Source organism: Aricia agestis, chromosome 10, assembly GCF_905147365.1.
Source record: "Aricia agestis chromosome 10, ilAriAges1.1, whole genome shotgun sequence".
Classification (NCBI taxonomy): domain Eukaryota; kingdom Metazoa; phylum Arthropoda; class Insecta; order Lepidoptera; family Lycaenidae; genus Aricia; species Aricia agestis.
Genome location: NC_056415.1, coordinates 8,724,067 through 8,735,055, shown reverse-complemented (window position 1 = coordinate 8,735,055; position 10,989 = coordinate 8,724,067). Strand labels below are relative to the sequence as shown.

Below are 10,989 nucleotides of genomic sequence, written 5' to 3'. Positions count from 1 at the left end.
ACGGCTCATTCTCATTAGTCGGTTGCAGTAACTACATCAGGGGCGTATCTAGTCCCTAGAGGAGGTGTCCATGGGGCTGGCAGGGGCGGATGGCGACGGGGGCTGCGGGGGCGCGGGCGCCTCCAGCGGCCGCCCACCTGGCACCGCCGGCTTCACGAAACGTTCGCTTGGGCGACGCGCCTGGCAACAATAATAAGTATTAGATGATTACTATTGAAAATACTACATGCTCTGATATATTTTGTGTAATCTGCTCAACAACCTGTTTTGACTACGGAACCCTAAGAAAAGAATACTAACCAGCAGTTTTTTTTTTTATATTAATTGGTTAATATTTATATAATTTAACAGTTATATTGTCCTACAAATAGAACAATCCATATTTTAGGATCATGAAATCGAAATATTTTATCCTTTTTATCTCTGTTAGCTACCACTTTCGAGAATTTTCGACGGGAAAATTGTTGGGCGTCTTGTCGAAATGAACCTACTTGATAGAAATGAAATGAAAAAAATATCTAGGGAACCTGGACTATAAGTAAAGTACATTTAGGGCCTGTTTCACCACTTTCTAATAAAGTGCCTAATAGGCTATTCACAACTTTTTTGACAGATTCTCCATACTTGATCAGTCAAGTTAATTGGTGGATAGCTTGGCTCGTTCGTTTTGGGACAGATTCTTGTTTCGACAGATTCTTGTTATGGCAGATTCTTGTGATGGCAGATTCTTGTTATGACAGAAGTATAATGACCAACAAAAGTAAAAACTACGTATGGTATGGGAGCCCTAGAATTTTTTTTTCTTATTACTATCAAGCTAACCTGTTAGGGTTCTGTTATAGGGTTCTGTAATCAACAAAATTTGGTTGACTACTGAACCCTAAAACGGAACCCTAACAAGCTGTTTTTTTTTTTATATTGATAGGGTAGTTATATAATTTAAGAGTAACATTGTCCTACAAATAGAACAATCCATATTTTAGGACCATCAATTCAAAGTATGAAATCCTTTCTATCTCTGTTAGCGTAGTCTTACTTTCGAGATTTGAAAATGAAGCTACAGACAAAAAATTTGCTTGATAGTAATAAAAAAATGTTCTAGGGCTCCCGTAAGTGGTAATTTATGTTGGTTTATTTTAAAAATTAAAACTTAAACCATTAAAAAACAAATTCTAACTAAATGAGAACCCGTCAACAACTGACTGGCGAAAGTCTTAGTCACTTATTTTTTGTGGGGGGTGGACAGAGTAGTAGTGGATCCAGACAAATTAGAAGTAAGGGTGGACGGTGCGGAAGTGGGGAGGATAACGTGGAAGTGGGGGTTGACATGGTAGAGTAAAACTAGTGGGGGTGGAAAAGTGTTGGATAGTTTGGAAGTAGGGGTGGACGGTGTAGAAGTGGGGAGCATGGCGTAGAAGTGGGGGCGGACGATGTGGTTGCAGGGAGGATGGTGTGGAAGTGGGGACGGACGGTTTGAAAAGGGAAGTTGACAATGCGGAAGTGGGGAGCATGGTGTGGAACTGTGGGCGGACGGTGTGGAAGTGGGGGCGGACGTGATACAAGAAAACTAGTGAGGTCGGATGGGGGGGAAAAGGTAACCTAGAACTAGGAACGTCCGCCCTCACTTTCACACCGTCCGCCCTTGTTCACCCCTCTTATTTGCCTCTCCCACGTCCACAATGTATTCTAATTAATTTGTAATTAAACTGATAAAATTTATTATTACTGAGTATTTAAATTATGACCAAGTCTTTGCGACAGTACTAATTCTGCCGAAACAAGAATCTGTCGTTACAAGAATCTGTCCAAACCAGAATGTCCTAAGACGAATGAGTCGATAGCTTTATCAGGAAGTGGTGAAACAGGCCCTTAATCAGCGAAATCGATTTTGCTGTAGAGTGCCGTTCTCATGTCACGAGATCGAGAAAGGACAAGAGAATAGAAATGTTTATTGCAGAAAATAAAGTTTTGTCAGACGATAACCGAATCTTTGCGCACCGAAGAACCAGTCAACATTAAGGAACTACAATGGAACGGCCGCGCGCGGGTATATGACTGTCGTCGGCCGCTCGCGACAATAGTCAGAGTATGAAAAATGGCACAGCTTCCGTGGCTCGCGAAGGAACGTGCCAAGAAGTGTAAAAATACGACATAAATTTCAAATTAAAGGTAATATTGAATTTTACCGGTGACACGTTGAATGAACCCGAATTTAAAAATTTCATATTTTGTGTAATTGAAGGTAGCGAAATAAAAAATCCTTGTTCTCGAATCACGCGTCGAGAACGTTACATATTCCCATCCAACCCTACTATATAAAGAGCAGTTCTGCCTTCGCGAGCCAGTGTGTAAAACGAGCCTCTTTTACAACGAACCTCTGCCCGCCGCGCCTCTGAGAAATTTAACCTAATTTCTACGTCGTTACTATGCGCGATAGCCTATAGAACTATTTAAATCAGCCAAGTGTGAAAAAATCTGTGTCAAGCCAAGAAGAAAGGAGGGCCCTCGAAGCAAGCAAGCTACAGAACGAAAACCAGCAAAAAAGGATTATCAGGTCAGATACTGCTTTACCTCTTTCCTTTTTATTCCCAAATTACAGTCCACTCGATTCAAATTAATCACAAATGGTATTAGAGCTACCACACGTAATATCGGTAGCTATTTTACCTTTTAGTGTGGTAGCTATTTTATGTTTCTATGTTGAGTATTTTCCAGTAAAATATAACGCAGCCCAACACAAACAACAAATACCTGCGAGTTAAAATGCAGCGAGTTGCGGCCTAGCGGCATGCCGGCGGTGTTGGGCAGCAGCGGCGCCGCGTACGGCGACAGCGGCCGCGACCCGCCCGGCGACGACACGCTGCGAGATCTAGCCTGTAATACATACATCTTTAGTAATGCATACTAATACTAGCTGACCCGGCAAACATTGTTTTACCATATATGGTAAGTATGTACCAACGTTTGCCGGTAATTTCTAATATATAAATTATTTCAAGTATCAATATAAAAAGTAGATAAAAGCCTATTCTCAGGCCTAACAAAGGTACGTACAAAATTTCATTAAAATCGGTTAAGGCGTTTTGGAGGAGTTCGCGCACAAACACTGTCACACGAGAATTTTATATATTAAAAGATTAGATTATAAATGCGAAAGTATAGAGATACTTTTACAAAATTACAGAGGTTTATCTATATCATCTCACCAATTCTGTTTAGATGGATTGTAAGGAAACTTTGCACTAATGTACAGATAGCGCGCGAGTTCAACGCAGAGCTCACGGATGCGGTAGTGCTGTGACCTAATTAGAATTAATAACGTCGATACATTTCAAATACGCTTTTAGTTCAACATTATAATTTTCGAAAAAAAAAACAAGAAAGTAATTACCTATCACACTTTTTTATTACTTAAATTCAAAATCAAATAGAAAAAATAGTTTTTTTTTTTTAACAGAACTTGATGGACTCGTCATTCAGTCATTATTATAAACAACAATTACACGCGGCTGTAACTTGAATATTGTTGAAACTCTTTTATACAATTTATTCTTTATTTTATTTACCAACATTTTTTTAATTTAAAATAATTTTTGTTTCAACAAATAGTAACACGTTAACAGTTAACACACTACAAAAATGATAGCTGTCAAGTTCCGCACAGCACTACATTGCAGGGGTGCGGTCGGCGAGGGGATTGCCCTCGCCCTTCGTCTCAGGCCCCAACTGCATTCAACTCGCGCGCTATCTGTAGGCTACATTTTATCCCGGTATTCCCACGAAAACGAAACTATTTACATTCACGCACTACCCACTTCCCTGCCCAACAGAGGTGAGTAGAAACAACGCAAAAGGCAGATTGCGGGCCTACGTCATTTGGTCGGGCAACTAGCATTGACTTAAAACGAGACCAGAGTGTGTCCAGTATCTGCCTAAAAATCAATTTCTTTGATGTTTGAGCCGGCCCCTATGATTGTATTTTAAACTTTATGGGCGCTTATGCCGGCCAAATACTTGTACCGAACCCAACAGATCGACCAGATAAATAGCACGGTCTCACAAAAAACTAGCGCGTTGTGTTCGATTTCGAGAAAACAAGACACTTTAAAGCACCTTTAAAGCCCAAAATAGATTAGTATATAATTTTAAGAACCAAAACACTATTGTATGTTCGCTTACACAATTTTATATCTGCTCGGCGCTTACTCCCTTTCAAACCCGGACGTTTTTAAAAGATAGAGAGAGCCAAGTGTGAGTCACCATGGGGGTAGCCAGGATTCTATATAGGGACCCGGGGGGCAGATTAAGAAAATCCTAGACTTCGAATTCGTGATTTTAACATAATATGAGTATCTCACAATAATACCTATTGAAGGTGAGGTAAAAATTAAAAACAACATATGAGCAAGCTAACTGGGATTGAATGGCTCCTCTCACCCTGCAACTCTCTTCGCTTCACGTTTAGGTATGAAACTCGTGACCATTTGCGACCGACCGCTCTTGTAGGGGGCAGCTGCCCGTGCATCGCTACGGTTATGTGAGTCACCAAACAGTGGATAAAAAAAAATTGATGGGTGTTTACTGCTTACTTACATTCAAAGCCTCATTGAATTGCCTTTCCTCCTCCATCTCCAATGAAGATTCACTCTCCGATAAATGCCGACAAAGCGCTTCTCTCCTTTCAACCTAGAAAATAATAACAATTAAATTTATTGCACAACATAATTAATAATTATATTATGATACAACATGTAACAAAGATATTATTTTATTTTAAAGGAAAACTTACAGCTAGTACAAAGGTAGAATTCAAATGTAACAATACAAATGCCAATTAAAAGTTTTCGCGACTAGGTATTTGTTTAGATTGTACATACATTTGTTTGACGTCAAATTGACGCACTGTGGTGAATATATCTAATATCATATATATAAAAGAATAAAAAAGAAAGACAACAATAAAAATAATAGCCTATACTTGGATCATCATGTATCAGTAATGTGCAAATTATTATCATAAACTAAATTAGCTTTTGTCAGTAGTATTAAAGAAATGGTTTGTTAAAACTTTTCTGAGACTTCTAATATTAGTATTAAATAGATCTACGTCGGTACTTTGAGACGCTGTATTGTACGCTTTGCTAGCTCGCACGATGTACGCATTTTGCCGGTAGGTGGTAGGGGCATATGGAACGTGTAGGAGTTGACGTCTTCTGAGAGAGCCGGAGGGTATTTTGAGCTCAAATTTACTGACTAGTTCCGGGCAATCAATTGAACCACTGAATATTTTGAAGAGCAACGACAAGTCGGCAATGATTCTTCGTTCGGCGAGAGGCAAGATGTGAATTTTTTTGCATCTTTCGATATAGTTAGGTAGGTGGGTATTTGACTTAAACTGTATGAATTTTAAAAACTTTTTTTGAATATTCTCAATTCTATCAATGCGTAGTTGGGGTTCCATACGGGCGAGCAGTATTCCAAATGACTACGAACGAATGCACAATAAAGTATTTTAATTGTTTTAATTCGCGTAAAATCAGAGGAAAGTCTAAATATGAATCCTAAGGCTTTGCGAGCTTTTTTAATTATGTGAGCAATTATGTGAGTTATGTATTATGTGAGTTATGTAAGCAAACAAGCCATTATGTAAGCAAATAAGTCATATAAACTTCATTCTATATTAAAACGCCGTAAAGGCTTCGATCACTAATATACGGTAAAGTAAAAAGTAAAAATGTTGTTATTTCATTTAAAGTATTATTACTTTAAATGAAACAAAACTAACCTCCTGTTGCAGTTTTCGATGCAAGCGAACATTCTCCTCCCGTATGTATTTCTCTTCCAATGCAAAGCGTTGCATTTTCTCCTTATTCTCATTCTGTGATACAGCAAGTTGGTTCCTAGGAAATAAATCACAAAAATTAGAAATAGAATAACTATAGGGTGTAACAACACTAAGTGGTAATAAGGGGGCAAGAGCCCCAGCGTCACGAGTTTCGCCATACAAAAATTTAAAAAAATTGTTCTTTCAGCGCTGCTACTTTCACAGTGAACTTGCTATGAGGAACACATACACACCCTAAAGTATTATCATTTTGTTCCAACCAGTATATATACAATAGTAAAATATAAAAAAAGACATGTATGTCATGTCATTCTTACCTTAATTTTACAACTTCAGACCGTAGAGTCTGTATATGCGTGCTCAAATTGGATGCTGTATCACCATTACTAATGTCCCTGGCAAGGTAAACTTAGTTTAATTGAAATAATAATAATTACATAATAAAAACTAAAATATTCATTTAAATAAACATGCATGACCTAAGTCCAATTATGATTTTTAGTAGTCGGTACAATGGCTGTATGAAATGAAACATAAATTGTTAAAAGAAAAAATATCTTTATACATAAAGTACTGTCACGTAGCAGTAAGCAGTATCACTAAACTCCAAAAGGGAAATCACGACCCTCAGCAATGAGGAACACGACGCGAGGAGGAGGAAAGTACTATCATTAGATATAGTGACTACAATGAAATAAGTAAGAGCTAAATCTCTTAATACCTAACAATTATAAATTTACAGTATATGGCTGTCTGCATACACACGTTTTCAACTACAATTATTTTAATTAGTTAAATAACAATAGGCATTTTTGTATGGGACCTAAGCTGTAGGACATCCAGACATAATATTATGTCAAATGAAAGGGCTTGAAAAGTTGTACATTTTCCTGTATGACATAAAATTTCTAAACCATGGGAGAAAAAAGTTAACAAGGGTAGGTAGGTAGGTAAAGGTAAGAAAAAAATCACAAAAAAACAACCAAAAGGATGTTTTTTTTTATTTCTAAAGAAAAAATAAAACACACTGTATTATTGCACCATTCACTAGTATTGCTTATTATAAACAATTTTTCCAAAGTAACAATATACGGTAAAATCCAAGAAAGGTTAGTTTTTTAAGGTTCTATTGTTTTCCGATACATTTCTTTAAAATATGAAACAATATACAAATACAACACTTTCCTCAAGTTTGCCATATAATATTACTTTCCAGAATTGATTCCTTACCAGCAACACTATAAATTATTGATGCAATAATACAGGATGTTTTTTTGTGATTTTTCTTATCTTCTACTCTCATTAACTTTTTTCTCCCATGGTTTAGAGATTTTTCGCCATACAATAAAAATTTTCAACTTTTCAAGCCTTTTCATTTGGTATAATATGTCTCAACGTGCTACATTGGTGGGTACGAAATGCCCCTCCTTCTTTACAAAACAAAGCATATTATATATTATACATAACAGAATTCACCTAGGACTAGCGGGATCTGACACAGGTTGGTCAAGCCGTATTTGTAGTGACCTTTTCTCCGCTTCAAGCTTATCCATTCTTTTCCATAATCTGTTAACCAATGCCTCTTGCTCCTGTTCCAGCGTATTCTCCAGTTCTACCTATATTTCATTACAGAAAGATATTTAGAGATGACAGAAAATATTATTATTTTCGTAACTACAAAATTTCTTTAAAATACTACATGAAATAAATATAAGATACTAAAAAGTTATACCTTTTCCCTACGGAGTCTTTCCAAATTCGTTTGCTTAGCCAATGTTTCTGCTTCAAGTTTCTCTATTTTCCGCATAAGTTTGTTCACTAAGCATTCTTGCTCCTGCTCTAATGTTTGCTCCAAGCGACACTTTTCCTGTCTTAACTGTAAAAAAAATTAATACATTCATTAATACCTAATAACATTGACAGAAATAGAATTTCCAAGCCGCTCAATAGAAATACATAATTGTAAAAGAAATTGTTATTTAGGTTAACATGAACATTATATTATATCTCGCACAAAACAAATTGTTATTTATTTGTTTATTTCTATAATTTTTAAATGACATTTGTATGGTGGTAAGAACTTGCTACCATCTAGCATGAAAACATTTCAGTAATATGTCCTATTGTTGTCATTACTTAGGCATTCGCATATTCAAAAATCCAATTGAATGTGTGAAAAAAGACAAGTTTGGTGCGTATTATGTGCAGTACATAATATTATGTGTTGTCAAAAACACAGAAAAGAACAAGGGGCATTTTTGTATGGAAGCCGTACCCAAGCTGTAGCACATCCACTGTCCACACATAAATCAAATGAAAGGGCTTGAAAAGCTGAACATTTTATTGTATGACGTAAAATCTCTAAACCATGGGAGTAAAAAGTTAACAAAGGTATAAGGTAAAAAAAATCACAAAAAAACACCCTATATTATTGCATCAATTTATATGGTGTTGCTGATAAGCAATCGTTTCTGTAAAGTAATCGGATATGGCAAACTTGAGAAAAGTGATAATATACGATAAAATACAGGAGGTTCGATTTTCAGCATTTTATTGTTTTCTCATACATTTCTTTAAAATATGAAACAACATACTAAAATACAGCACTTTCCTCAAGTTTGCCATATACAATTACTTCCCAGAAATGATTCCTTACCAGCAATGTTATAAATTGATGCAATAATACAGGATGTTTTTTTGCGATTTTTTCTTACCTTCTACCCTCGTTTACTTTTTTCTCCCATGGTTTAGAGATTTTTCGTCAAACAATAAAAGGTTCAACTTTTCAGGCTCTTTCATTTAGTATATGTGTCAAAGTGCTACTGGTGGGTAATGCTATTAGTGGGTATGAAATGCCCCTTCTTCTTTATAATATAAACATAAAAATTATGAAATTATTAAAAGATACATTTTCTGAGGGCAGTCTGGATAATCCCTAATCTATACTAATAATACATATTATACATACAGACAAACCTGGGTAAGTGAGAACTGTATAAGTGAGAAAACTCTATAAGGGAGATAAATAGCCAGGACCTGTCATTTTCAGCTTCCAAAACCTCTATTAGCGAGAAACAGAAACATCTGTAAGAGAGACTCGTTTTTCCCTCATAGACCTTTGTGAGTGAGACTGCTACTTATCTGTAGCTATAAGCGATAAAGCGACAGTAGAGCTTTATTTATTTACACACACAGTAACAAAATATGACAAAACAAATTACAAATTGAACATCTGCTATTTTTAAAGCTTTTTTCTATTATAAGACTCATTCTTAACTTTCGTGAAACTTCCTACAATTGTTTTTGTATTCTTTTCTTGTCAATGTTATACCCATTCTATTTCATGGAACTAAATATTGTTGTTATTTTATTACATTCTCTTTGAATGGACTTACTCAGTTTATAGTTAATCAATTATTGCAGAGATGGAAAGTTCTGTTCTGTATAGAAAATTAAAGTACTGTGATAAACTTAGTCAATGCGTTTGAATCCAGAAAAATCTCAAAATGAAATTCAGAGGGAGTTTAATTTACGAGGATCCACCTATTAGTAAATTATAAAATCAAAAGACTCTATAAAGTCTGAGTGCTAGGTTTGACTGTATAACTAAAGGACGGAATATTTTTTTAATTTTTTTACTAACCAATATAATAATATAAAAGATACATTTTAATATACAGCAACAAAAAACCCTGACTGTTTATCTTGTTGCTGGTTCACACTCCTTATAAAACTAAATAAAAGCTACAAATTACTAAGTTTCAAAGTACATAATACAAACCTACATTAATTTACAGTTTGTCAAGAAAGAGTAGACACAGTACAAAATTTTTTCTAAACGTAATCATTCTACGTCTCGACCGTCTCGTTACTAAGAACATTATGAGGCGCGCGGCGCGGGCGCAAGCGCAGTTTTGATTGATTTGATTGATTGATTCGTAAAGTAGTTCATTAGGACTGTTTTTATATTGAGAGGTGTTATTTTACTTTGTACTTCAGGGGGCATTGAGTTTCTACAGTACTGTAAATTTTTATTTGTGTATGTGTATTTTTAATGTGTTATCAACTTAACCGGTTGATCGTGGAAAAACGAGATACAATAGAAATTTAATTGTGTCTCGGTCACCAATGACTGTATGGGGCTTGATGAATTAATGTCATGATTGAACAAACAAAAATCAACATTGCTTTGTGGCTACTTTAGTTCTAGAAACTCACTTGATTTAATTTTCTAGACAAGTCATTTGTCAGGCACTCCTCTTCTCTTTCATAATGATGAGCAAGAGTTTCCTTTTCCTTCTTTAAAGCTTGAATTTTTTTCAATAATGTGTTTGAAATATATTCTTCCTCTTGTTCAGCCTTTGCTTGCTGAAATGTACAAATTATATAATCAACCTTCTATTATAATATTTAAAAAAAACTATTTCAACCTTAGATACTACACTGAGTAATTAAAATATTTCAAGTTATAAGAAAAAATATTTTCAGCCCAAATTTTAACATAGTATAAAAATAAGAATTTTAACTTACAATTGACACAGAAGCTTGTCTTAAAGCACGGTTTTCTTCTTGCAATGCTTTAACTCTTAATTTATAAGTATCCAGTTCAACTTTGAGCACTCTACAAAACATTGTAAAATATAATATGATGAATAAACACAATAGTTAGGTAAAATGAATACTTATTTTAGATAGAAAATTACAGGATTACGTACCGAAGATAGAAACTTCTATAATATATTAAAATTTAGCTTTAAGTACCTGTTTTGTTGTTGTAAAGATTCAATTCTTTTTTGCAGCTGATCTCTAGAGACCGTGGTAGGAGGCAACATCGCACCACCATCTAAAGAGCTCGAGTCGCTTTCGGATGCTGAATCACCCATCTTATTACCTTGAAGAGGAAAGTCAAGTTATAGAGAAAAACTTAGGCATACTTTATGAATAGTAATGTTACAAATACCTGGTGAAATTACTGTATCATCCATTTGCACTGATCGCAAGTTTTAAAGACGGTAACAAAATGTCATCAAATTGTTTGGAAAACAAAATATCTCGATAAGCTATATTGAAAATAAACCTTAAATCTTAGATAGACAATTTAATAACTTTTATTTTTGAATTTTATGTAAATAAATTACTGCACA

At 35.2% G+C, this 10,989-nt stretch overlaps 1 protein-coding gene across 2 annotated transcripts; it reads right to left on the bottom strand.

Annotated features, from left to right (window-relative positions):
• Window positions 1-10,989, bottom strand: LOC121731073 (coiled-coil domain-containing protein 6-like). Of its 2 annotated transcripts, none has more exons than XM_042120404.1 (11): window positions 10,806-10,989; window positions 10,607-10,736; window positions 10,376-10,466; window positions 10,064-10,213; window positions 7,578-7,721; window positions 7,322-7,461; window positions 6,163-6,240; window positions 5,786-5,900; window positions 4,594-4,686; window positions 2,752-2,874; window positions 1-180 (listed from the first exon to the last, which is right to left on the bottom strand). In XM_042120404.1, the coding sequence occupies exons 1-11, from the start codon at window positions 10,828-10,830 to the stop codon at window positions 49-51; spliced, it is 1,221 nt and encodes a 406-aa protein (XP_041976338.1). In that variant the 5' UTR covers window positions 10,831-10,989; the 3' UTR covers window positions 1-48. The 2 variants fall into 2 exon arrangements, with proteins under 2 accessions (XP_041976338.1, XP_041976339.1); XM_042120405.1 differs by having other exon boundaries at window positions 6,163-6,231.

What these genes read in the sequence shown, in the direction of transcription:
- LOC121731073 (XM_042120404.1), bottom strand. Translation starts at nt 10,830, where the DNA reads ATGGATGATACAGTAATTTCACCAG. An exon ending in TCTTTACAACAACAAAACAG is followed by an intron (nt 10,467 to 10,606) that starts GTACTTAAAGCT and finishes AATGTTTTGTAG; the next exon opens with AGTGCTCAAAGTTGAACTGG. An exon ending in AATTCAATGAGGCTTTGAAT is followed by an intron (nt 2,875 to 4,593) that starts GTAAGTAAGCAG and finishes TATGTATTACAG; the next exon opens with GCTAGATCTCGCAGCGTGTC.